The sequence below is a fragment of the Tinamus guttatus genome, unplaced genomic scaffold, assembly GCF_059628265.1.
Source record: "Tinamus guttatus ecotype Peru unplaced genomic scaffold, ASM5962826v1 Tinamus_guttatus_pri_ptg000510l, whole genome shotgun sequence".
NCBI classification, from domain to species: Eukaryota; Metazoa; Chordata; class Aves; order Tinamiformes; family Tinamidae; genus Tinamus; species Tinamus guttatus.
The window spans coordinates 3,760,304-3,786,813 of record NW_028289044.1 but is presented as its reverse complement, the minus strand read 5'-3'; the positions used below and the strand labels follow the sequence as shown (position 1 = coordinate 3,786,813).

Here is a 26,510-nt window from a genome sequence, read left to right as displayed (position 1 = left end):
TGTGGGGTTTTTAACTTAGACACTGAAAGTCATGGTGCTTCACAAACTGGTTATACCCAGTGGACGTCATAAATGAGAAACTCAAATGTCACATCATCCTTACATGCTCATATTGATAGCATAAGTTCACAAGCACAACATACACAGGCATGACCCAGGAGAGACGACATTACACTAAGCTTGAGAGCTGCTTTGCTGAGAATCAGAGGGATTCCTCCTATACTGCAGGACATCTTCAACATAGTAGTGGACTTTATTCAACTTTCTTTTATTCAGTAACTCTGTGAGATGAAAAGAACCATAAAGAGGCATAAAGAGGCAAAGAGCCAGATAAAATGTAGTTCTCCAGAAAGTTCACATTCACTTTATCTGCCAAACAAAGAAAACCGGTCCCACGTATTGATCCTTGCAGGAGCTCAGCATTTGGTGTCATCATGAGTTAACACTTGCCAAAGCTGGTATTTTTTATTAACGGCTGCTGCTGAAGTTTATAGACAGTATTTGTCTTGTGACTGAATAATGTTAGCTAGAAAACTGAGGACAAAACCATGGGAGCTTGTTTTTGCATGTTTGTATCCTCAGTTCATGATAATATCCTTCTGGGCTTTGGGAGCTACAAAGGTCACTTCTTCCCAACCCGAAGGTCATTTATTCTGTTGATGAAATAAACAGTCATTTAGCCAGAGTAACGACTTCAGACTGATCCTTTGCATCTTCTTGATGGGTCTTCTTTTTATCTTTCTCTTTGTTTTTCATGTGAAAAAACACACCCCCTAGAATGGCACCTGAAAAACAGAGGAAGCAGAGGGTCAGTAAAGAGCAGAGAAAAACTTCTGAAAAGATACTGTATCAAAGGATCTGACACACTACAATTGGCACACTGCTTTTTATGTCTTGAATAAAAACAAATGGCTTTATGTATGTACAGTAATACATATATCTCTAAACACACATTTAATACATTTGTTTTCCTGCACCTATGCTTTCATTTCTCTTGAAGAAAACAGGCTCACAGATGCCATGCTCTGGAAAGGGAAAGGACTGAAGTCTGAGACAGCCCTTTGCTCATGGAGGGGTCCACTGTAGTCTTGGTCTCTAGGAAATGGCTGGGTTTATGGTCATGTCTTCTGAGTTTCAAAGTCAAAGCTTATAGACTTGCAAGCTTTTGTGAAGTTTTTCTTTTTTTTTCTTTTTTTTTTTCCCTTGCCCATCTCTAATCCCCATTAAATCCACCCGAGAAGCTATCAAAGCTATCATCTGACTTCTGCTTTAAAGTGGAAAAGCTTTCTGTTGAAAAACTTCACATTCATTTTAGGAATTCTTTTTAAAAGCCTTTATGAGTTATATACTGTTTTTTTTAAAAAAACTCATTAACCAGTAGCATTTTTTATTACTTCCTCCAAAGGTGGCCAGTACTCTTACAATGAAAGTATCTTTAGTTGGATACTCAACAAAATTTCACTTGTATTTAATGTCATAACTGATCACTTGGTCAGACCAAGGTATCGTGAAGAAACGAGCGATGTCAGAAACACAAACAGAGGTCATGAGGATGCAGTATGGGGGTTTCCTTTCTCAACTGCATGGTCTGAATATGGCTTCTTCCACTTCAGATTTTCTTTGAATAGGAACTTTTTCTTTTTTTATCTTCCAAAGACAAACACATATGCATCACATATGCATCTGCCCTTTCTCTTGCTGTAGGAATTTGTGAGTTACACAATACTCAGCACAGAGTGTTAGTTTTGTCTTTCTAGGTACTTGTTTTCAGGGGCTCTTTCCCTTTTCTTTTAGAAATGGAGTAATTGTTACTTACATAAATTCTTGGGAGTTTTCTCTTTTATCCTCAAATTTTATTTGCCTCTTTTGAATATGCAGTCTGTAATGTATTTATTTCCCTTTCTTTGATTTTCTTCATGGATCTCCCACACTCTTTCCCCTCTTCACAGCTGACTCACAGCCTCCCAGTCTGCTGCTTGTGACCATCACATTCAAAACTCACATGGGATTATGCACTTAATTCTTTCTGCTATTGGCTTCTAGGGGACTGGATCCCATCAACAGTCATCCTGACTGCTTTTCTCTCACATTTATAAAAAGAATGCCAAACAAGATTTTGTCTTGTTTTGGAAAAAGTATTAAGCTATTTGTCAAAGTTGCATCAGCTCATGCCTATAAGAATATAATTCTGTTCATTATCACTTAGCAAAATCGTGCTTTGTTCATATAAATGCCACTTTCCCACAGCTCAAGGCAGTTCTCTCACTGGAAAATGGAAACTTAAGACGCTAAAGTAGGTGAATAAATTTGTAATTTCTGAACTATGGTTAGGAACTGCATGGAAATTTACAGATTGCAAGCCACAAAACATCCGTGGACTCTTCGCTGTTTTCACTGTAATCTGAAAGCCCAAGACAGGATTCCAATCCATTCTCTGGCAGGCTAAGGTGGTAGGCATCAACCAAAAGATTAGTACTACCAATGCAACCTTTTCACAGGCTCACAGAAGAGTTGAGGTTAGAAGAGGCCTCTGAAGATCATCTAGTCCAAACCCCTGCTCAAAGCAGGGTCATCCAGAGCAGGTTGTTTGTCTGTTTCCAGTCAGGTTTTGAATATCTCCAAGTATGGAGAATCCACAGCCTGCCTAGGGAACCTGTTCCTGTGCTTGGCCGCCCTCACCATAAACATTTTTCCTTATGTTCGAATGGAATATCTGTTTGTGCCCACTGCCTCTTGTCCTGCCACTGGGCAAACACTGGGAAGAGTCTGTCTCCATCGTCTTTCCCCCGCCCATTAGGTATTTATACACACTGATCAGATATTCCCTTCACTTCTCCAGGGAGAACTGCCCCACCTCTCTCAGCTTCTCGTATAAGAGATGCTTCAATTTCTTAATTATCTTTGTGGCCCTTTGCTGGGCTCCATCTAATATGTCCGTGTCTCTTGCACTGACAGGTCCAGCACTGGACCAAGCACTTCAGGGACTGAAGGGGAAGACAGGGAAGTACAGCGGGGAAGGACAACATCCCCTGATCTGCTGGAGATGCTCTGCCTAATGCGGCTCAGGAGCCTCTTCTTTGCCACAAGGACATGTTGCTAGCTCATGGTCTACCTGTTGTCCACCAGCATTCCTAGAGCCTTTTCTTAGAAGCTGCTCTCCAGCCAGGCAGTCCTCAGCCTGTAGTAGTACAGGAGATTATTTATCTTGAGATGCAGGACTTTGCATCTTCCCTTGTTGAGTTTCCTAAGACTTCTCTTGGCCCATCTCTCCACCCTGCTGAGCTCCTTCTCAATGGCAGTGCAACCGTCTGGCATATCAACCACTCCTTCCAATTTTGTATCATCTGCAAACTTGCTGGAGTGCACTCCTTTCCCTAGTAACAGCTGTTTGCAGTAGCAGTAAATGAGCATGCAGATTTAAAGTCCAAAAAGCCACCCCTGGATCTATGATTCTATGATTCTATCACAGGGCTTGAACACAATGAGATCTTCCACCTTTTCACTTACTCTGTAACATTCATAATGTCTCTTCACTGCAGGAGTGAATCACTGCCATAAGTGCAGCAGCACTGTCACACTTGGTAGGACTAGCCTCATATCAATCAAGAGAAAGTCACTTACCAATGATGAGCAACACCCCAAGAAGAATCCCAATTGCTTGGCCTGCGCTTGGCCTAAAGTGCTCACGTTGTACTTCTATAAAACATGACTTTTCACTTGAACACCTGCACATGTTTACTGCAAAAAGAAATGCCATTAAACTAATGAGAATTTTAATAGCTCCATTTCACTATGCATATATATTACTGTTCTCTTGAAATTAACAGTTGTGCATACTATAGTGTGCATGGTATACCTTCAAGATTTATTTCTGCTTCCAAAGGTGGTCTTCCGTTGTCATTAATTATTATTGGAACACTATAGATCTTCTCTTCAAAGTTACTATGTCTTGGAGAAAGGTAAGCATGAGTACCTGGTAAGTAGGAAATGGGACAGTTGTGTCAACACAAGGAAGAAATTTAGCTAGATATTCACATCAGCTGCAGTGCTCTGTGACTGAGGTCTTGTTTCTTAAGGCTGCTTTGCACATTCTGGTAGTTCCCCTACCTCCCCACACACACCCCTGCCCAGGTCTCACTGGTTTTCAGACATAAAGTCAGAAGGGGCCATATAATAACATTTTCATGGAACATTTTTATGGAACTTCTAGTTATCACTAGGCTACAGTCTCACTCCTGGCTTGTAATGGTCAGCTTAGAACCCTTTATCTCATATGTGATTTTTTTTTCATGTGCATCCTGTTATGTATATCTATACCAAATTTAATCTGCCCTTTTATTGTTCAGTCTCTCATTCTCTCAAAGACCATCTGCAATTCTTCCTACTTGCTTCCTTCTCAAATAATTTGTATCATCAATGAACTTTGTCTCCTTACTGAGCACCACATCTATTATGGATATATTGAACATCTCAGGTCCTGAGATGCCTCAGAGAAGACTGTTTCAGAAAACCTAGTTGTGAACTCCCTCCACAGCTTCCACATTTTAAATGACTGTTCAAAATCCTTTATTTTAGCATAACATCAACACTGCTTTCTCTTTTGAGTCCTTTCATCACAAGTTTTTTGGGCATGCAAGCAGACTCAATCACCACTACACACCTGCTTAGTGATCCCTTTTAAAAAATTCCAGTCAGGTTGTGAGGACTTCCCTTTGCACAGGAAATGTCTATAATAGACAATTTGCAAGCTGCTCTATTTCTTTATAAGAAGTGACTTATATTCACTGAGGCACACGTTTCTCTTCTGCTAATTGCTACTGAAATTTTAGCATGCCAACATGCTAAATTGCTCCAAAAATGATTTAGGTGCTCACATAAATACATAGCAATATGCATGCAAATGCTTAACAAGCTATTTTTTTCTGCATTAAATATTTGACATATATTAGTCAGAATAAAAAGGTATTCAATATTTCCTCATATTTCCCAAAGTACTTTGAGCCTGCCATATCCATGCAAGGACAGGTTTATCAACTTACTGTTGATTTTTGAGATTTCCCAATTATTTCTTGTATCCACATCATCCTTAAGAGAAAAGGTAAATGTTGAATAAAACCTCTGTTCATCATCATCAGTAGCCTGAATCAGTGTTCTCTCTCCTCCAGCAAGTGGGTGGCAGAAGAACGGAACATAATTCATAGCCAAGCGTGGAGGATTGTCATTCACATCCTTTAAGTTTATTATGAAGGTTGCTTTGGATTTTTGAGCTGCATTATCTGTAAAATTTAATAGGATAGAGTTATACATCGCATCTTGGACTTTTAGTTGGGACTGCCTGCATCTGTACCCCCTGGAGGTCCTGAGGGACTCATGGTATCTACTGTCACTCAAAAAATCATAGGGTTGATTTGCCCCCAACTCCTGGTAACTATGGAACACTACAAAGTGAAAGGAGACAGCTAGACCATCATTTCTGGTAGGCAATAGCATCCATGGTCAGAGCATTTTCTCTTTTGACCATGAAACTCCAAATCCTCCCCTCCTCCCTTCTATAAGCAGGAAATACAAGTCAGTGTTCTGCTTCAGGCCCAAGACAAGTATCCCAAGAACTTCCTTTTCATTTCTTTTGCCCATTCCCACAAAGATGACCCCACTCTAGCTAAGTGTTTGAAGAAGCATTCCTTTTTCTTGACATACAGTAACTTTGTCTGCACATATCATATCCAGAAAGCCATGGCCAGCATTACTGGTTATCTGTGGGAAGATTTGTTCCGTATTTAATAATTTGTTCCTTATTCAGTCAGACACAGACCATCTCTTTAAACCTCTCTTTAGCAAAAATCTTCCTTAAATGGACTACCTGAAAGATCTCAATGGCTGCAACTATGAATTCTAATGTGTTTCAAACTAATGAGGTGGTGGGGAGGTTATTCATAATGAAAAAGAAATTTTATACAAGATTACAATTTACTCTCCACATGTGTTTTCAGGAAATCAAAACCTACAAGAAGGATTAAAATCTTTATCGGGAAAAATGTAATAGAAAATATTAATATTGAAATCACTGAAGAAATGATGACTTTCTCTGTATGCTGTGTTGCTCAAACAAGTATAATGGCACATGATAGCTAACTTCATGAAACCCGTAACATCAAGATTTTTTTTACGAAAGGTAAATGCTTAAGGAAAAATCCTTCTAAGATACATCAAGTAGCTACGCTATTAACATCAGATGCACCTGACGATCCCAGCCCAGGAGACCATTCATGCTCCTGCCTTTTTTATGAGTTCAGTTTTGCTGGCCCTGTCTTCATGAAGGAAGCATGGTGTTGCATGAAGCACTGTAGCTGCTCATAAGGCAGCAAGGGCAGGGGATCCCAAAGTGTATACATAAATATGATGTGTATACATAGTCCTTTCCTCACTTACTTGTCTCTGATGCAACAACCTTAACTTCATATGCTTGTTTTTGTTCTCGATCCATCAAGGAGGCAGTGTATATCTCCCCAGTGGATGAATCAATCCTCAGCCATTTCTTCACATCTCCTTCTAAGGAGTATCTTTGGAAAGGAAAAGAAAAAAATCATGTATTTTATTCCAAATCAGGAAAAAACACCCTCTCGACCAAATAAGCACTTCTTCACTGATTATAGGCAAATGGCTTAGTTACAGTTGTACTCAAAGAAAGCGGTCTTGGAAAAGTCCTGATATTACAGCTATCCAGCAGACACAGACAGAGGAATGGAAGTGAAAAACACTGGTTTCTGGTGTGGATTAAGTTCAGAGAACAAAAAGTAAGGACAAAACCCTAGGAATGTCACTGCTGCTCCAAAGAAGCAGAATCCTCTGCATATCACAACTCAGCCTTACTCCTAACTAGGGAACTCCAAGATTCCAGCTAGGAGTGTCCAGTGTCCTCAGTGCCCCTCCCTCAACATCACATCACCCATGTCCTGGCTTCAGTGGTGGCACAAGGTGACGACTAGCCAGGGTGCAGCCAAGGGACCTTCGCTGGACAACCAAGGCACCAGGACCCTGATATGTACTGCAGCAGTCATCTGCTGCCAGTCTTGATGCAGCCTGTAATTACAGTAGCAGCCGCCAACACACTGAGTGTTCTAAACTTTTGCCACATCATTGCTTTTATATTACTCTCAAAACAGAAGGTCTCAGGGTATTCACATATACAGATTTCACAATGAACATACAATCAAGTTAAAATACAGACAAAGACTATATGCAACCTTTTCAGTCAATGCTTTCATTCTTTGAGTATGTTACATTAAAAACAGCATGCTAACATGCATATGTCTTTTATTTGTATACTATCTTATATCTTTTAACCTACTTTTTAGCAGAAATGTGGTTTATGTAAACATGAATTCCTGTCAGCTGTTTCTGTCATCATCCCCCAGAGCTTATGGACTATGTGGCTCACTTTCAAACAAGCTTGACAGGAGGCCAAACATGCTAAGTTCCCAAAATTTAGAGGAAAGTAAAGTACCAGATGAACCCCCCTTGGGAAAAGAATTCTCCTAAGAGTCAGACCCTGCAACTCCATTAACTACTTGATGCTTCGTTCAAGTTTAGTTAGATTTCAAGGACTGTTTAATATGGTTTGGATTGACTTTTTCAGCATTCCAGATGGGACTCACGCAGCAAGAACCACAAACAATTTGTGTATCTGTCACTAATGTAAAAGGTCCGTGTGTGCCATGCAGCAGATCATGATCCAGCAGAGTCTTGAGGTGATTTGACCATAGGATACAGCACTGAATAACCTGGAGGCACCAGCCTGGTACATCTGGCATTCCATTCATGGTTGTTTGAATGGACCTGCAGTGTATCCTGACAACTACACTGGAAGCAGGCCTTTACTCTCCGATAACTATGTAGAGAAGACTTAGTTTAAAGAAAATGAATGAATTATCAAATAAAGGCTCAAGCTTCTTTCTAGGTGGAGTGTGTTCTGCTGCATACAAAACCCTGCGCTGTTACCTGTGTAACATGAAAAGCAGCTGTGGTCCTACTGGTTCCTAGGAGAATTCTGTACGTATCTCATTCATTACTAAAGGTATTTGGTAGGATGGATTTAGGAACTCTGCTATTTTCAGATTAGATCTACTTTTTGGCTGGAGATACATACTGGCTTTTTTTGCTTTTAGTTTCTTGCTCCAAGGGCCCAACTAGGTGATGCTTGTTATAATATATGATGATTAGGAAAGCACCTTCCAGCAGTTCACTTAAGGTAGGTCCAAGGCCATCTCTGAACTATATCTACCACTTGTACTATTAGAAGAGAAATAGATAGCTCTGTAAAAACTTCTTTTCTTTTCCTCTATGCTAAGTATGGGCTATGTTCTTCTTGTCCTTCTATGATAAAAAATGTCTAAGCCCTATCTCATCTTGAGATTTTAACTGGGTATCCATAGAGTGAGGCCTGTACTAACGCAGGTAATGATCACCCCATTATATGCTGAATAGAATCAATAAATCACAATCTTTTTTTACCGTACAGTATCCCCCTCAGGATCAAAGGCTTCCACTGTCGCGACCAGCGTATCGACAGGAACATTTTCAAGTGCTTCTGTTATGTAAGCTTCTTGGCTGAAAACAGGTGCTTCATCCACATTGCTTAGAAAAACTTTGAAGACTGCAAAGGAGCTTGAGTTATACTCCACTCCTGTCACCAGAGGTTCAGGGTTTGTGGCATGGATCAGCAGATTGTACACTGGAGTTGTTTCAAAATCAAGAGCCTGGAAAAATGAGAAAAAAAAATACTTAAAAGAACTGTCCCACTCTTTGTTTTAGCAAATCCTAGACAAACAAACAGAGTAACTTCTCATTTTGGAATCTTTAACCCACCTGTCAGTGTCAGATGCATAGCTGAGAGGTTAGAGTGCCCTCAGTGCTGCTCCAGGACCAAAAAAGAGAGTTTCCCCTGCCCTCCCCTCCATGGGAAGCCAAAAGACCCAAAGAAAAAATCCTCCTCTTCCCAAAGAAGAGACTGTATCTCAAATCTAGATGAAACAAGGGAGACCTGGGAGCAAAACGACACTGGGAGAATTAATTTAAATGAAATGTTGCCACCTACCTGACCAAGTCCAGTTAAGTATATTCTGTTTACAGCAATAGTATTTATAGTTCTATGCAGGAAGACCTTGGATGACTTCTGGTTGACAAGCCATGTGAGGGTGTAAAATACCATGGAGTATTTCACAAATGCCACCACAGGAAAAAAGTTACCTTGAGTTCAGCACATCTGCCAGACTGCCCTTGGCCTGGCTGGATGCAGGTGAACTCCAGGCAAACAGTATGTCATTACTTGGAAAATAAATGATAATTTTTCTGGGCCCCTAATTACAAGTGCCTTTGAGAAAGTTAATTCCAAAGGAAGAACACCTCTGGTACTGAAATTTATGGATGCAAAAGGAAATGTTTCTGGTATTTCTGATTGCAACACTCAGAATGTGGGTTTTATTATTCACCACAGCACTCACTAACCTTGGCCTTATCTGCATTAATGTTTGCCTCAACAGGGACAAGCTGCCTTTTTGTCCTGATGCAGAGGCAAGCCAGTGACCTGCACCTCCCACTGCAAAAGCCACCAAAAGCCAAGAGCACCACGGAGAAGGAGGATCTGCGCTGTGCCTGTTCCTCACTGTGACCACGTGGCAGTGCTTAGCTGGCTGGCTGCTTTCAAGAGCTGTGAAATCATTCAAATAATGCATTTTTTCTCCATTTTTTGTGAAGATCTGTTTCATCAGCTAGCTGCCACCACAAGACAGCAGCAGAGCCGGCAGAGGGCAAACTGTTGATGGGAAAGGCAGGACAGTACGTGTGCCTGGACATAGCACAGACACGTGGACCTGAGCATGGGGCCTTCTGCCATCTGCAACAGCTCAGGGGTGCCTCACAGACCACCGGTCTACCTGTCCGTCTACAAAGGATCACCAGTACAGCCACTGTAAATGACAAATGAAATCAAATGGAAGAACAGAGATGAAAAGAATAAATCCATCTTTTCACCTTGTTTATCTTGACATATCCACGGTTTGTTTTGGGATCTGTCTCTATGATGAACGTTTTGTTCGGATCTCCTTCCTTAATCTCGTAAGTGATGTAAGAACTCCCCGTGAGAGGCTCATCTGCATCAGTAGCTTGAATTTCAAGTATCACTGTTCCTACTGGGAGATCTTCAGCAAGAGTCACATTCTCATACTAAGGAGAGAGAGAGGTCACTGAAACACGACACATCAAGCACCATCCGAGGATAAGAAATTCAGCACTATAACAGGCTTGTGACCCACATGCACTAAGGTACCTCCACCCACAAGCAGTCCTGTGAAGTAGGGAAGCATCTGCTCTGTTTCACAGCACAGATAGTTAACTCGGTTAAGGAGAGATGTACAAAAGCATTAGTGAAGTGCCTGACAGCAGGAGACCTGAGGTTCCTCACTGCCATGGGGAAGCGAGGCCTACAAGCCAGGTACTACAGTCTCTGCAAACTGCTATATCCCCCTTTCCAAATAGCCTGCTGGTTATCAGCTGTGCAGTTAGCAAGGGTGAAGGGATCTCTGTCTGAGCAAGCTACTGGTATGGCTGCAATACCAGGCAGCCATTTTATCTTTCCTAATGAAACCTTTCCACTTACATACAATATTTAAATGTTCACAGCAATAGCGACAGCACCTAGGCCACTAGGAAAACCCTAGCCACTGAGACAGTTAAATATTTAATTGTTCCTTGTGCCATAAGCCACTGTCATTCTAGTGGCCCTGCTCCATTTGCATTGATGCATGCCCTGACCGAGCAGTTTGATTTTGAGATCATGTCCTGCCCTAGAGGTGGGGAGGCAAACAGCCCGCTACAAGGGCTGACAGTCTGCATATGTTGAAACTCCTCTAAGAGCCAACTGATCAAAGAGAGCTGATCAAAGCAGTCAGCCAGGCCGACAAACACTTCAGCTTCCCCAGAAGAGGACCCCCAAGTGAGGACATCAACATATTCAGTTTGCAAGACATTATACCTCCCAACTCCATTGCTGGCATTGCCTACAAGTACATGGGAGCTTAGACCCCCACTAGAAGTGATTGCCTCTGGAATGAGAATCTACTTTAGCTTTCTTAGGCAATGTGGAAATGTTTGGGACCAGCTATATCCACTGTAATGTCTGAAGTGAGATGTGGGCCAACTAGTGGAAATCACTGAAGCTCTTCAGGTTTCTCTGCCAAACTTTAGCGCCTCCATCAAAGCAAGACACAAAAGCCTGAAATTCTCACCCGAAGAAAGGGCCAGGAGGCATGTATCCCTCCAAGGATCAATGGGTTGTTGTTTTGTTTAGAGAAAATAATCCATTCAATTATTCATTCAGCTAGAAATACATTTCTGTTTCTTGGATATGCTAATACTGTGTTTGAAAAGGAACTTGGGAGAAGCCACTTTAGGTGTTTCAGTTCCTTTTTTGTTTGCTTGTTTTTCCCTGATCAGACATTTTAATCAATTATAAAGTTTTGTTTTGTTTTCCCTTCCAGAATTTACATTTCTGAAATAAACTGCTTTAACAGAATCATTTATTTCTTCATACATATTTTTCCACTGACTAAATTAGCTTATCCTTCAGAATTAACAATGAGCTTATCCAGCTGTTTACTGACTAGGTAGACCTTATAAGCAAGGGTTGTGGAAACATCTTGCCTTTATTTTCACCAGTGGACTGCTTTGCTACCTGTTCTTGTTAATAGATCAATTCCCTTTAACTTTGGGAGACATTTAATAGAGAGTCAAATGTTGAGTAAAGTTTATTAGAGACATCAAAATACTCACATCTGATTTTTCAAAGATGGGGATCTGATCGTTGATGTCAATGACATGTATTTGCACATCACAGATTGTTTGGAATCCTGCACAGGAAGAGAACAAAACAACATCAGAGCAAGCCTCCCGCAGAAAAAACAACTTTGCTCTAGAAGAGCTCACAACGTAGGGAGCCAAATCACTTGATCCGAGCAAAGCCCTGCTGTTGTAAGGACATGGTTTTCAATAACTTGTAGTTAGTGAGAAACTCATTTCTCTCTCTTCTTTTTCCTTTTCCTAGTTACTCATTTCTCAGTTCCCACTGTTTCTTCTGATTTCCCTGTTATTTCTCACTATACCCTTTCACTAGGAGAGAATAACTTTGAATTGTCTTTGCTCTCTCAGTATGACTTTTGCATGTCAAAAAGTAAACCCCAATATGCTATTCCATCTTCTCTTCCTGATGGACCATCAAATAAGACCCTCTTTTTTGTTACAGTGGGACTTGAATCTAAGATTCATGTAACTATAAGTGTTCCCTAAACAGGCGTACCCATAGGGAAGGGATCTGCAAGTCTGCTCTGTCTGAGCAGACACAGAAAGGTTTTTTATTTTCCACATGTGCTTCATGAACTGAAACCTAGGAAATATCCTAAACAAAACTGTTTGGATTAAATCCAAATGAGCACCCAAGCAAATCACCACCTTCTCACCCTCAAAAGCTTTTGTATCATCTGTTTTAAGTTATACTATTTTTTAAAAGATGTATCATTCCATTATTTACATGCCCAGTGCGTAAGTTTTGTCTAACAATACGAATTCAGTGCAAAACTTTAAACTTAATCAGGGAGTTTGGTTGTATTTCCATTCAGTGAACCATAAAGGATCTTGCATGATGGCCAAGGTTATTTTTGAAGATTAATTTCAGTTCTTAATATCCTAAAATATTGAAAACTGGACTCTCTGCTCTCTGGATAGCTGCATTTCTTTTTTTTTCTTTCCCAAACCATTTCAAGAAGAAAAAAAAGAAAACAACAACAACAAAAAAAGAATATATAGATCCTAAGTCCTATGATGGCTTCAGGTTTTTCCTCTATGAAAGGAAAACTCTTACTGATGAGTATTTGTTAGCAACTGCCCACCTAGTCTGTCTGTGCTCTGCCCTAGAGCTTGTAGCTTTCCATTCTTAAATTCTCAGTCAATCAGTATTAACCTCCCTGCATCTCACAGAATGAATCACAGAATCACGGAATGCTTAGGGTGGGAAGGGACCTCTAGAGATCATCTAGTCTAACCCCCCTGCTCCAGCAGGGACACCTAGAGCACACAGCACAGGGTGGCATCCAGGCAAGGTTTGAAGATCTCCAAAGAAGGAGACTCCACAACCTCTCTGGGCAGCCTGTTCCAGAGCTCTGTCACCCTCACAGTAGATAAGTTCTTCCTCATATGGAGGTGGAACTGCCTGTGTTTCAACTTGTACCCATTACCCCTCGTCCTGACAGTGACAACCACCAAGAAGAGTTTGACCCCCATCCTCCCTACATTCTCCCCTCAAGTACTTACACACATTGATCCTCCCCTCAGTCTTTTCTTCTCCAGGCTAAACAGGCCCAGCTCTCTTAGTCTTTCCTCACACAATAGATGCTCCAGTCCCTTAATCATGCTTGTTGCTCCAAGCTGGACCCTCTCTAGAAGCTCCACGTCCCTCTTTCCCTGGGGAGCCCAGAACTGCACCCAACACTCCAGGTGCGGCAGGATCCCCTCTCTCCACCTGCTGGCAACACTGCTCCTGATGCAGGCCAAGATCCCATTGGCCTTCTTGGTCACAAGGACACATTGCTGCCTCATGGTTAACCTGCTGTCAACCAGGACTCCCAAATCCCTCTCTGCGGAGCTGCTTTCCGGTAGGTCAGCCCCTAATCTGTCCTGGTGTCTGCGGTTATTCCTCCCCAGGTGCAGGGCCCTGCTCTTGTCCTTGTTGAACCTCATGAGGTTCCACTCTGCCCAGCTAACCATCCTGTCTAGGTCCCTCTGAATGGCAGCACAGCCCTCTGGAGTACTGGCCACTCCTCCCAGTTTGGTGTCATCTGCAAACTTGCTGAGGGTGCTCTCTGTGCCATCCTCCACATCACTGATGAAGAAGTCGAACCAGACCCAGTACTGATCCCTGTGGGACACCACTGGCCTCAGGCCTCCAACCAGACTTGCCCCATTTATCACCATCCTCTGAGCTCTGCCACCCAGCCAGTTCTCAATCCACTCATCTAACCCACACTTCCTGAGCTTTCCTATGAGGATGTTATGGGAGACTGTGTCGAAAGCCTTGCTGAAGCCAAGGTAGACAACATCCACGGCTCTCCCATCGTCCATCCAGCTGGTCATTCCATTGTAGAAGGCTACCAGGTTGGTCAAATGCGACTTCCCCTTGGTGAATCAATGCTGACTACTCCTGATCACCTTCTTTTCCTTGACATGCCTAGAGATGGGCTCTAGGATGAGCTGCTCCATCACCTTTCCAGGGATGGAAATGAGGCTGACAGGCCTGTAGGTTCTCGGGTCTTATCTCTTGCCCTTTTTGAAGACTGGAGTGATGCTGGTTTCTTCCAGTCCTCAGACACCTCCTCCTAACCCCTGCCAGTTCTGTCAGCACTCTTAGGTGCATCCCATCTGGGCCCATAGATTTATGGGTGTCCAGTTTGCCTAAATAATCCCCAACCCCAACCCAATCCTCCTTGACCTCCTCGAGTCTTCCTTTCTCCTGGTTCTCTCTCTTGTTTCTGGGCTCAATACATGGGCACTGGCTTTAGCAGTACAGACCGAAGCAAAGGCGGCATTTGATAACTCTGCCTTCTCTGCATCCTCCGTCACCAAGGTACCTTCCCCATTCAGCAGTGGGCTAACATTTTCCCTAGTCTTCCTCCTGCTGCTGATGTATTTGTAGAAGCCATTCCTGTTGTCCCTGACATCTCTTGCTAATTCTAATTCCAAATGGGCCTTGACCTTCCTCGTTGCATCCCTGCATTCTCTGACAATGTCCCTATATTGTTCCCATGTGGTCTGGCCCTTCTTTCACGTTACGTATGTTCTCTTTTTCTCATTAAGTTTACCCAACAATTCCTTGCCCAACCACACAGATCTCCTGCCCTCCTTGCTTGACTTCTTTCGTATAGGAATACACCAATCCTGAGCTTGGAGAAAGAACAAGATCTCTAGAACAAGTACAATTCCAGAGAAAAACAGCTTTCAGTTCTGCTACTTTCTTTAATACATCCCTCAGGATTCCTATAATCCCTTGGACAGTAAGCACTGGGAATGCCACAGCGAACAAATTTGTTTTCCAATGTGTAATAGGCTCTACATACCTGCATCTTTCACCAGCACCTTCAAGGAGTAGTTGGAAGCAATCTGCTTGTTTAATGAACGGCTAATTAACTGCAATACTCCTGTGTCTTGCTGAATAAAGAACAGATTACTTGCAGGAACTGCAGGAACCTGGCTCTCTATTTTGAACTGGAGACGGGAATTCAGGGTGTCTTTCTCATCCATATCCGTAGCAGACACGGTTCCAATATTACTTCCTGCAGGACAGATTGGAGTTACTCTACAATGCCATAGTTCTCTCTCCCCATAGGGGCACACACTGATGACAGCGATAGCAATGCACACAGTAGAGTCGCAATAAAAATACAAATGAGTAGCAAACACTATAATGGCCACAATCTTTAGTCTCCCACAACCTTTGGCAGTTTTTCCTCTACCATTCCAGCCAGCTGTTTAGGGGTCAGCAGTCTAGAGGGATATGTTTGGACCAGAAGTCAAAACAGATCACAGGAGACCACTTTAGCCTTGAGCACTTAGTGAAAGATTTCAGTAATGGTCTAGTGAAGTTAAAAGGAATTATTCTGGAGGAGCATCTGAATTTAGGAAAACAGACTGATGATATTTAGAACAATATTTCTCCACTGATAATAGAGGGATATTTTTCTTTCTACATTCTAAATGGTTGTACAAAACTCTAGTTGCAGTAAAGAACAATTGTATATTTTAAATGAAATAGTATTCTTTTTTTCGCTATACTGATTTGGGTTCTGTCATTCTTTGGTGTTGAAATCCTTCCCACATGAATTACCAAAGTGAAAAAAATGGGGCACTATTTATACTAGAAAACTTTCCTCTAGGAGAGCTATATTTTACTATTTGGGATCAGAATTTTTAGCTCTATTTGCACCCAGCTGTAAAAAATAACAGGGCCAAAATAATGTACATAAAAGAGGACAGCATGTTTTCTTACCTACATCTTCATTCTCTTGGATTTCAAGGATAGTGAGAGCTTTCTGGCACACCGGAGGATTGTCATTTATGTCTTGAACAACAACAACAACCTGCAGAGGCTTGTCCACCAGTTCTCCCTCTTTGTCTTTGGCGATCACAAAGAATGAATACTGCAATGAGAACTTCGCTATTAGATGTGTTCAATTTCCATAATGACAATATTTTACATTTAAATGTATGTAACTATGGAAGCCTTACATACAATAATATATTATTTCACACTGCTTACTTCCATGACTTCTATTGCTTATGATCTGGATTCTCTAAAGAATTGAAGCAGCCCAAAAACTTCACTGCCCTGTGAACTTAAGTCTTTCAAAGCCTCAAGAAAGGCAAGGATATCTCATTTTTGCCATTTCATAAGCAAAACTCTCACATATAAAGACGGAGTTCCTCCAGCATAGTTTTCTATCCGCTAGACCCCCAGATGGGAAGCTCTGGAGTAACTCTGCAGTAACAACTGCAAATTAAGCTCCTTTGATTAGCAAAATGCACATGTATGCATGTGGTTATAGCTTAGCCTAGCTCAGGAAGGACAGCAGTGCTTTTGGTGGAGTGACCTGTAGGAATGTCCTGCGAGCCTGCAAGGCAGAAACAAAGCTTCTAGGACTTTGTCACAGCACATGGAGAGCTCTTGGCTTTCCTGACAGCAAGTTCATTTTTTATGTATGTTTGTTATTGCTGCTGTGGAGAGATCCCTGTGATCTATGTGCTGCAGTAAATCAGGAGGATTTGAAATGTCTAAAGCTCCTGCTTTTGCCTACACCACAGTGCAAATAACTTTAGTTCTGTCACGGTGAGCTCCACACCGTGCTCCATATATGTGGTGGGCAGTGATTGCTACCAGACTGCAGACAAGTATTGGTAAGCAGCAAGCTGAAGACTGTTTACATCAAATTTAGCTGATTAATGTGCTTTCATATTTATTAAGCCATTCTTCTCCATACAGAAATGACAAGAAATCAAGCTTTTCCTTCCTTTTTTTCCCTCTGCAGCTTGCTTGCCCTTGCTCACATATCAGTAATCACCTCCCTGCTACGGTCTCTCCCATCCATTAGGTTTTATATTTACTTACAGTATCCTTTTCTTCCCTGTCCAATGGCTCAGTCACATAAATAATCCCGTTCTGATCAACAGAAAATGGGAGCCTGGGCAGCTTTTCTTTTTCAAAAAGCTCATAAGTTACATTTGGTTCATTTGAGTGCACCTAAAAACACAAAAGTAAGTCAAAATAGGAAGTCTGAGAGACTGAGGTTCAGCAACAATCATCTGTGGGCCACAGACAGAGAAGATTTTTTTCCTGTTAGCTTCTCTTTAAGTCATAAATGAGAAAATTAGCAGTTTGGCAATGCTGGCAGCAGGTGTCAGAAAAATAGCCTGTAATCCACATCACCGAACTGTTGTAGCAAAACCATTTCACCTCTGTTTCTTCAGCTGTTTAAGATGAGCCCTAATACTTACCTTTGTATGAAAGTTTGGTGATGTGCAAGTAAAAGGTGATATGGGGGAAGGAAGTGTTATTACTATTTGAATGTCTTAACACTAATTTATTCTGTCTTCTTAAACCATCTATTCCTGCCTCTTGATTTTGATTTAGCTAACTTGCAGATGTGGAATAACAAAGCACACATCCAGTACCTATTTGCACATATATGTGTGCATGCTATTTACATTCATCAAAGTCTGCAACAAAGAGCTTTAGTTTTAAGAAGAAATGCAGTAAATATAAAATCAAATGTTTCTGAAAGTTTCCTATAAGTCAATATTTACTGCTATATACATCACTTTTACTTTTCTATTTTTGGAGTTACAGACAAAATATTTTCCATTTGCACTGTGAAATATAATGGCAAAAATATTACGGGAATTCAGGAAACTAAAGTAGGGCATTTCGGTTCTTTGACTATATTTGGTGAAACATATCACAATGCTGCTCACAGCAGATGCTCCTGAACCGTGTAGGGAAGTGATCACACCAGTGTAGGTGGTCTCCTTCCAACCTCTTTTGTAGATGGAAGAAGGTAACCTCAAAGTCACCTTAAAGAAATCAGCTCTTGATTCATCCAGAGTCTCTGGTGTGCAAGGATGGGACTGCTGAGAAACCCATCAAGAGACAACCACAGCACGTCCGCAGAGGCACAAGACTGCTCCACATATAGCAGGAGATGCTGCTCGTCCTCCCACGCAGCTGCAAGTCGCTCGACAGAAGCTGCACGTGGCTGTCCCCACTCCAGGACACCTACACAACAACACGTCCTCAGGACAGGAAATGAGGCCACACATTTACTGTCCCAAGGAAGTGTCACCTATTACCATCCTCCTGAATTTTTCTTCCAGGCTACTACATTTAAAACTCTACTGAAAAACCGTAAACTAACGTGAGTCGATGCGTTGTCACCTTTATCTTTCCTATTCTGCCAAAAATCCCTGAAAAGTACCCTTTTTCATCCAGTCATTAGACTGTAATGAACTTGTCCAAAGGTTTCCCATGTTCATATCATGTTCTCACATATGGGCTATGTCAACAGCCTCTCTAAACTGCAGGGCAGCACCTACTCAGTCTGATATTTATACTGACTTAGGCTGTAACTCAGTCACATTCAAACTGTTACTTTCATACTAAAGATGGATTAATGAGATCCCTAATGATCATTTCCAAAGGGCGATACATGAAACAGATTTGAGAGGTGCCAAACTTCCTTTTTACTCAGATCCAGGCCAGGCAAAGCTCTTGCAGAATGCATTTTCACTTTTCACTGGGAGAAGATGATTCAGTGCCCTGGAGCACGGCTGAACTCCAACCATCTCTGCTGCAGCTCCAGGCCCTACCTGTGTGATGTTGACAGGGTGTTTCTGGGTGGAGTTCTCTTGGAGGTAGATGGTGGAGGGTGCCTTCCAGAGACTCTCCTTCACAGTGATGAACACATCAGCGCTACTGGTGAAACCGTTCACTGACATCCCCGCCATGTCCTTCACAGAGACCACAAGGGTGAAGGAGTCCTGCTTTTGGGGATCTAAGTAGTAAGAGCCTAGAGGATGGAACAAAGAGCTGTAAGTGTAATGCAGCAGACTTTGTAGGGACTGTTCACCTATAGACACCTCTGACTCATTGCCTCATACATGTCCCTTGCTTCTGCATCTGCCACAGGCTCGCCCCTTAGATAGGCCTCTGTGCCCAATCTCAGCAAGCTGTTTTCTGTGGCTTGTCTGGATGATGCAGCACTGCACCACGTGAACATAGCCACTCCACTGGCCCTGGCTAACCTCAGGAGACCTCTGTGCCGTAGGCTCTTTTGTCGTGCAGAGGCATCATTGAGCAGCTCTCATTCTTTTTCTTTAAGCAATTGCTAAGCCCAGCAAAAGAGCCTGATTATTTACATCATTTCAATTTAGGTAGGATCACATGGCTGGCCCAATTTTCTCTGCGTTCTTCATTCTCCTGTTTTTGGTTTTCTTGATTTCAAGGGATGGAATTAATGCTAAAATCTGACTGCATATTATGGAAGGCAAGACGATCTACATCACTTATCATTGCACTTTTAAATACCAATGTCCAGCTCTGCTAACTTCTCTTGAATTTGGTGGTAAACAAGAACATATGGCCCCAGATCAGGGCCGCAGTAGAGCAGGTCCCACAGACTACCATTATTCAGAATTTGACATCAGAACCATTGTCTCCATGTTCCTGGGTACACCCAGGAATTCAAACTTACTTGCTGACAAACAAACAAGATCATTTTACATACCTGTTATACTTGGCGAGATTTCTCCAGTTACATTATTGATCTGGAAAAGCATTTTTGGATAAGGGTTTGGAAAATGGTGGAGAATGCTGTAAGCCAGCTGTGCATGAGGAGTTGAAGGGTCGTCACGGTCAGTGGCATGGACAGACATGAAGGGCTTGCCTGTTCAAATTAGAGAACAAATTAGCGGCTGTGATAAGAAGAGACTTCAACATGAAGATCATTCGAGCAGAGCAGGGAAGGTAGCTTATGGGGAGCTGCTGCGTTATCCCAACAGCCATGGCACTCATGACAGGCAATGCTTGTGCATGGACATTACATTGCCTATGTGCCATCTTGCAGGTCACCCTTCCACTAGTCCTGAGCAGCAGGGTCTCACCAGGGGCAAAGACCAGCATACGCAGAGGTGACACAACTAACTCAGAAAGCTATATACCAAAGAGGGCCCGCATCAGGACTGTTATTCCACTGGTATTTCTCATTCCTTTAGGCCACTGCGAATTCCTTATACAAATCAGTTCCAGCAGAGGCAACTCAAGAGAAGTGCCTTGAAATTCAGACAGAGTTGTGATTAAAGGAACAATCACACAATCATATACTGCCATGGCACAGTGAAAAATAATGGAAAGAAATAGAGATCCATGGCAACATAAATTATTTTTTATCTTTTGTTAATCCAGGCAACATTTAAAACCCTTTTTACTTGGATGAACCTGAAGAATATACTAAAAAAATACAGAGCGGTTTTCTCACACCATGGAGCCTTACATGCTCATTCTTAAGTGAAAGTCTTTCCTTGATTCCATGGTCACAGAGATAATAGTTGGCCAAGATCTTTGCTGCATTTCCAGGATGTGGGTCTTGTGCTGCTTTTCTGGACAGGATAACTGCAGCCCATAATCAAAGACTGTCTGATTCTGAGCAGTATCAGTCCAGTCACAAGAAACTCATGCCTCACAGCTACACTGACATTTCTTTTCTCGTATTTTTAAACTGCAGTACTTAATTATCATGACAATTACCTGGACGGGAGTTCTGCCTTACTACTCCAGCATACGTTGGCTGATCAAACTCTGGTGGGTTGTCATTAACATCCTCAACGAGTATCGTAACAGTATATGGACCTTTTACTCTCTGTCCATTTTCATCCAGACTTTCCACCTTGATTTGGAAAAAGAAGGAAAAACAAAGAAATAGATAGATTTGAGTTTAAAGAACCTAAATCAGTCAGGATGCCAAATGTCAAGTCATTCTTAATGTCATCCAGATATGGGAAAGCCATCCTTGTGTGGCTCCATCCATAAAGACAAATTTACCACAGTAGTTCACTGAAAATAGTGAACTATCAGTTCATCACAGTATATAATGCCAACAGTACAAAATAATCTACCACTGCTTTGGCTGATATTTTTCAGAAGGCTATTTCTGACCTTCAGTTTCAGCAGACTACTTGGACTCTCGCATAGTTAGACCTCATGCTTTTCTTTAAATAGAAATAAATACTTTCTAAAGAACAAGGAGAAAAAAACACATGATATATGGAGGACTTGAGTGTGCTATTGTAAATATCAATAACAAAAAATAATCTGATCCAACACTTTGTTAGGAACATTCAATTCTTAGTTCTGATTACATTTTTTTTTCCAAACAGTGTGACTTCCCCTTTTTTCAGCCTTGTATGATTTTTAGAGAACATATTATGCTCTGTAAGTATATACTATGTCACTAAGACTTTATTTTGTTTGCACATAATAGATTAAATCATGATTGATCTTTCCTAAGAAAGTACGATTTTTTAGTTCTATCATTTCTTAACTGTAAAGGATTTATAAATTTAGGGATAATAGCTTTTGGGGTTAGAAAATTTGTCTTCTGTAGTATTACCAATTAAAGGGTGCTTTAGAGTCGAGAACATAGAATCGTTAAACTTGAAGCACTAGGCATCTTGTCCTTTAGTAAGATAGCTAAGGTTAGTTAAAACATGATCATGTATTCTGTCTTTTCAGATGCTGACCCCTTCATGATCATTTTCTTTATGGTTGATAGTGTTCCAGAAAAAGTCAGAGCCAGTTTTGACACCAGATGAGCACACAAGGCAGTAGTGAGTCTGACAAGGAGATCTCCCACCCGCCATTCTGTTCCCAACAGAGATCCCAGTGAGATGCTTACGAAAAGAATATAATAACAGGACAGGCACACAGTGATCTTTCCTCTAATAGCCTCCAATGTGTGTCAGACTGTTTTCTGCCAGAGGTTAGATCTGTGCCTCTGTGTCTAAATGTCATTTAGTCACATCATTTGTCATTAAATAGATCACAATCTTCCTAAATAGATAATAATCATTTATTCACACATTTCAACCATGAGCTTCACCCCACCAGTCTTCAGTGATGGCAAGCCATCTCATTTATGATGCCAAATCTGTCACTTCACTTCTAACCAAGAAAACCAAGATAATTACAAAACTGATTTTGGGACCATGGTAACTTTTGTTCTCAACAAACTTTTGTGTGCTAGAGAGCACCTTCTTGTTCTAACTGCTCACAATCCACAGCCATCACTAAGTTAACATCAAAGTCTTCCAGAACTGTAAAATCATACATCTTTGAACAAAACTCATTTTTAGAAATGAGAAATGTCACTCTAAATGGAGAGGTAAGAAGTAATTTGAAACATCAGCACAATTTTCCATTCTATTCAAGTTGTACCAAAGAAAAGGACAAACATGAATAGCCTTCCCTTCCTGTTTTTACTAAGTTGTCACCTGCAGATTGTAGCTGGTTTTGGTCTCCCAGTCTAGAGACCCATTGAGGTACAGGACTCCCGTCTTCGGGTCTATGTCGAGTATTCCATCTTTTTCCCCAGTCGTTCTGAAGCTCACCGCAGGCGGCTCAACTGTGAACTAGAGAGAGGGAAAAATCAGAGGAATCATCAACGCCTTTTGCAAGAATAATTTAATGAATTTAATACTTTTGTGTTTTTTAAAATCTATTCCAGCAGTGTGTTTGGATAGAGGAATGCTATTCTAAGAGTCTGCTCAAGCAAAGCTGCCCTTTTCTGATCCTCAGCAGAGGAGTTTTCACATTATTTCCTGAATGCTGCAGGAAATCTGAGCTGTGGTTTCTCCTCCAAAGGAAACGTCTGCCTAAGACAGGGGTTGTGTCTGAACACTGGAATGGAAAATAATGACACATATCCTCCATTTGCCTGGGAGCTGGATCGGCTATTCTGTGGTTATGGTTTTGGGAAAGGAACCTCAGACCCTAAGGAAAATGGTAACACTACATACACTGAAGCCCATTCTCTAGGCTTACAGATTGTGATAACCTTGTTTTAGGAGATCCTCTTAAAACCTACTTGAGAAGAGTGCTTGTGGGTTTTTTTGCGTGAAGGCACTGGAATTCTCAGATAATGAAAGCCAAAGTTCGTTTCAGATAATCTCTGGTGACTGTCTCACCAGCATGGATGGCAACACAGTCTATGAGATCAGTATGCAAAAAGTATGGGATTTTTGATCCCATGTGTCTGATTTGAGTGGATGGCAAGAGACACTGATTACCTGGTATATGAGGCGAACTCCAGATCCTTCTGGAACAGAGAAAGTCGCGTCCTTCAGAGGTCCAGTTAGATGCAGGCTCCCAGAATTCTGGCACACAGCCTTTGAGAGAGATGGAGTTGGAGGAAATCAGCTGAGGATTGTGTAGTGCCATCATGCATGAACAGTAACCCTCCCTTACAAAGGCTATCACAGATTATTCTGGTGTAGTGTAATGTAAAAGATACTTGCTGGCCTACACTGAGCCTCTCTTGGCTCTTCAATGCATATCCATCTTAATTTGATTTCAAAACAAACATTTAGATACTGCCCTTTTCTAAACCACTACATAATTTAAGGTGGCTCTACCTTCAAGAGCAAGGGCCTTCAAGAGGAAACACATGCAACAAAGAGTGGAGGGTAGATGGCGGGCAAGAGGAAACCCATAAAAGCATTTCAGCGTCACATGTTCCCAGTAGGACCAACAAAAGCACTTCAGCATCACATGTTCCCAGCAGGACTAGCCACATCCCATTTAGGAGCTGTGCAATCCTGTGGCCACAAATGTGTCACAAGACCCAACAACCTGGGTGACCTGAGGAAGAGGAGGAGTTGGAGGAACTGCACCCTTTACAATTTCCTCAATAAATCCAAAAATGCCCATGCACTATTTTGTGAGGGAAAATGTGGGATGACCCCACTGTCATCAGCTGCTCTGGCCACCTGAGTAAGGCGTTCAAGCCCTGTCCCTTCACAAAGCTGCTGCTAAGTGTAATCAATAGTCCAAGCAAAGATAACTTGCTGATCTTTTACCTATAAAACTCTCTCAGCCTCTTTTTTCTTCCTAATGGCTGACATTTTGTTCACATGGAGTTTCTTCTGGCAAATTTTCATAAGTTTTAGGAACAACACCCTCCCTGGGCACACTCTGATGCTCTTTCTGCACTAACATTTCAGAGCAGCAAATCACAAATAGCAAAACCAGAATCAGTTTCCCAGAGCAGCTTTTGTATACAAGATAATTCGGCCTGTGATTCAGATAAAATACCTGTTCTAAAAAGGCAACACCAATTCCCCTTAAACTCTTACTTTTCTCTCCCTGTTGCTGAGGTCTTGCCAATGCTGAGGAGCTGCCTACCAGAACTGAGGCTCTGACATACGGCTGGGCAGGTGAAACTCCCCACCAAGACCCATTTTTCCAGAGGAAAAAATGACTTTTATTCTGGTACACGAATTTGAAGTGCTGTTGCAGTGATACTAACCAGTGCATGTTTTCTCCTACATGACTTTTCCCCTGAATTTGATCCTGTTGCTTGTGGGACAGCTATTTGGCCTCTCACAGAAAGGCACAGCTAGCATATTACCAAGGGAAAACTTAATTCAGACTATGACAAAAGCATGGCTAAATTCAGCATAATTTACCCTAAAGCACTGCTGTGTACGTGTCACAAGTTATGTTTGAATAATGCCAGATCCTGCTTATTAATAGCCAGAGATTTTGCCCTCCTCGCCTACAAGAGTTTGCGACATTTTTGCAAACAGGAAAGCTGTAATATTGTGAGAATTAGAGAAAAACTGTGGGGGATGGGAAGGATACTGAGCGAACACTAATGACATGAAAAACACATTTTAAAAGCCCATGTTATGTGCTTTATGGCTCCACTCTACTTTTCCGTCACAACTTTCCCCAGGCCACTGCCAGGGACAAGCCCCCAGGATAGAAGGACCCTGGCTCTGATCCATTATTGCTGGTCCCATGTGACACTCGTGGGCACAACCTGGATCTTGGAGACCTTTCCCAGGGCTGTTTAATGAGAGCTTTTGTAATGTCTTACAGGGTGCCGCCTGTCCAGGAAAGCACAAAGGCTGACACCATAAAACCCAGAAGGTTCAAAGTGCAGCCTGTGAAGCAAGGAAGAGTTATCTCTTCCTGACAATTAAAATTACTTTATATGGATCATAAATATTTCAAAATGTATGTCTACAGTATGACTCACAACTCAGGGCCCAGAGGAGAAATGGGTCTTTCTCCTTGGGCCATATCCATTGACAGCTCTTCTGAAGCTGGCTGTAATGGCCATAGAGTGACTTCTGGGGACAGGTGCTGCTGGGGTCAGTAAATTTGGGAAATGGGACTCAACAGCTAGATGTTCACTGCTGCACAGGAGCCCCATTTCCAGGGCCTCCATATTTTTTATTAGATTTCAGTTTGACTCTTCTAAAAGCACTGTTAATATCAAATGTTAAGCAGAAGACTGTAGCCCTAGTAAGTATCAATAAATCCACTTAATTTAAAAGATCAAATCTGTAAATGGCATAATTAATACATTTCAACTCCAGAAAAATCCCTGAAAATGGATTCACATAGAAAAATGATGATAGATATGAAATAATCATGATTCAAATCACATAGCACTATATATTATAGAATGCACATAGAGTATTTAGGGCACATTTATCATAGATTTTATTAGCACATCTATAATTACAATATGATTATAATACAGAACTCAGTTCAAGGAAGACAAAAGAAATGTCATTGCTGTTTAATGATCCACTGCAGTATTTTCAATTCTTTACTAACATGAAATCCATTTACTAAAAAAAAAAAAATAGTAGTATGTAAGGAGGAACGACAAGAAGCAGAGAAGCTGCAGCCGGTTTCCTCTGTTTTCTAAGCTTTTTTTTTTTTTTCCCTAAAGATTGAGACAACTTCTAAATTTTTGACAATGCGGCACCTGGATTGGGGATATACATCCACATCCAGCCTTCCCATTCAGCGTACAGCCCACTGCCCATTGGGCGTTCACACCGGAGATGCCTTTTGGGGGGTAATGGCTTAGAGGCTCCCATGCAACTTGTGCCATTGGTGCCCAGGAAGATGAAAGCAAAGCTGTAACTCACCAAGTGAATGAGAAGCAGAAGTTGAGATCCACATAGTCTAAACGTGCTGAAAGACATGTTGCTCCAGCTCCTGTGATGAAGAGGTAGGAGACACTTTAGCGCCGCAGAACTGACACACTCTATTGGGGGCAGAGGCTAGAGTGAAGCTCCTCCAGGGCTACACCCTCTGGAGAACAGCCTGGAGTGAACAGAGCTCCACT

At 41.7% G+C, this 26,510-nt stretch overlaps 1 protein-coding gene across 1 annotated transcript; it reads right to left on the bottom strand.

Moving 5' to 3' along the window:
• Window positions 1–338: 338 nt before the first annotated feature.
• CDH17 (cadherin 17) lies at window positions 339–26,401 on the bottom strand. Its single transcript, XM_088533589.1, has 17 exons — window positions 26,311–26,401; window positions 23,431–23,529; window positions 22,636–22,773; window positions 20,894–21,032; window positions 19,875–20,033; window positions 18,958–19,157; window positions 17,204–17,335; window positions 16,088–16,238; window positions 15,159–15,374; window positions 11,827–11,903; window positions 10,030–10,221; window positions 8,512–8,756; window positions 6,430–6,560; window positions 5,040–5,276; window positions 3,857–3,973; window positions 3,622–3,738; window positions 339–785 (listed from the first exon to the last, which is right to left on the bottom strand). Exons 1-17 carry the CDS (start codon window positions 26,365–26,367, stop codon window positions 673–675), a joined length of 2,520 nt encoding a protein of 839 aa, XP_088389715.1. The 5' UTR covers window positions 26,368–26,401; the 3' UTR covers window positions 339–672.
• Window positions 26,402–26,510: the final 109 nt, after the last annotated feature.

What these genes read in the sequence shown, in the direction of transcription:
- CDH17 (XM_088533589.1), bottom strand. Translation starts at nt 26,367, where the DNA reads ATGTCTTTCAGCACGTTTAGACTATGTGGATCTCAACTTCTGCTTCTC. An exon ending in AAGGCAGAACTCCCGTCCAG is followed by an intron (nt 20,034 to 20,893) that starts GTAATTGTCATG and finishes TAATTTGAACAG; the next exon opens with GCAAGCCCTTCATGTCTGTC. An exon ending in TGGGGTGTTGCTCATCATTG is followed by an intron (nt 786 to 3,621) that starts GTAAGTGACTTT and finishes TCTGTTTTTCAG; the next exon opens with GTGCCATTCTAGGGGGTGTG.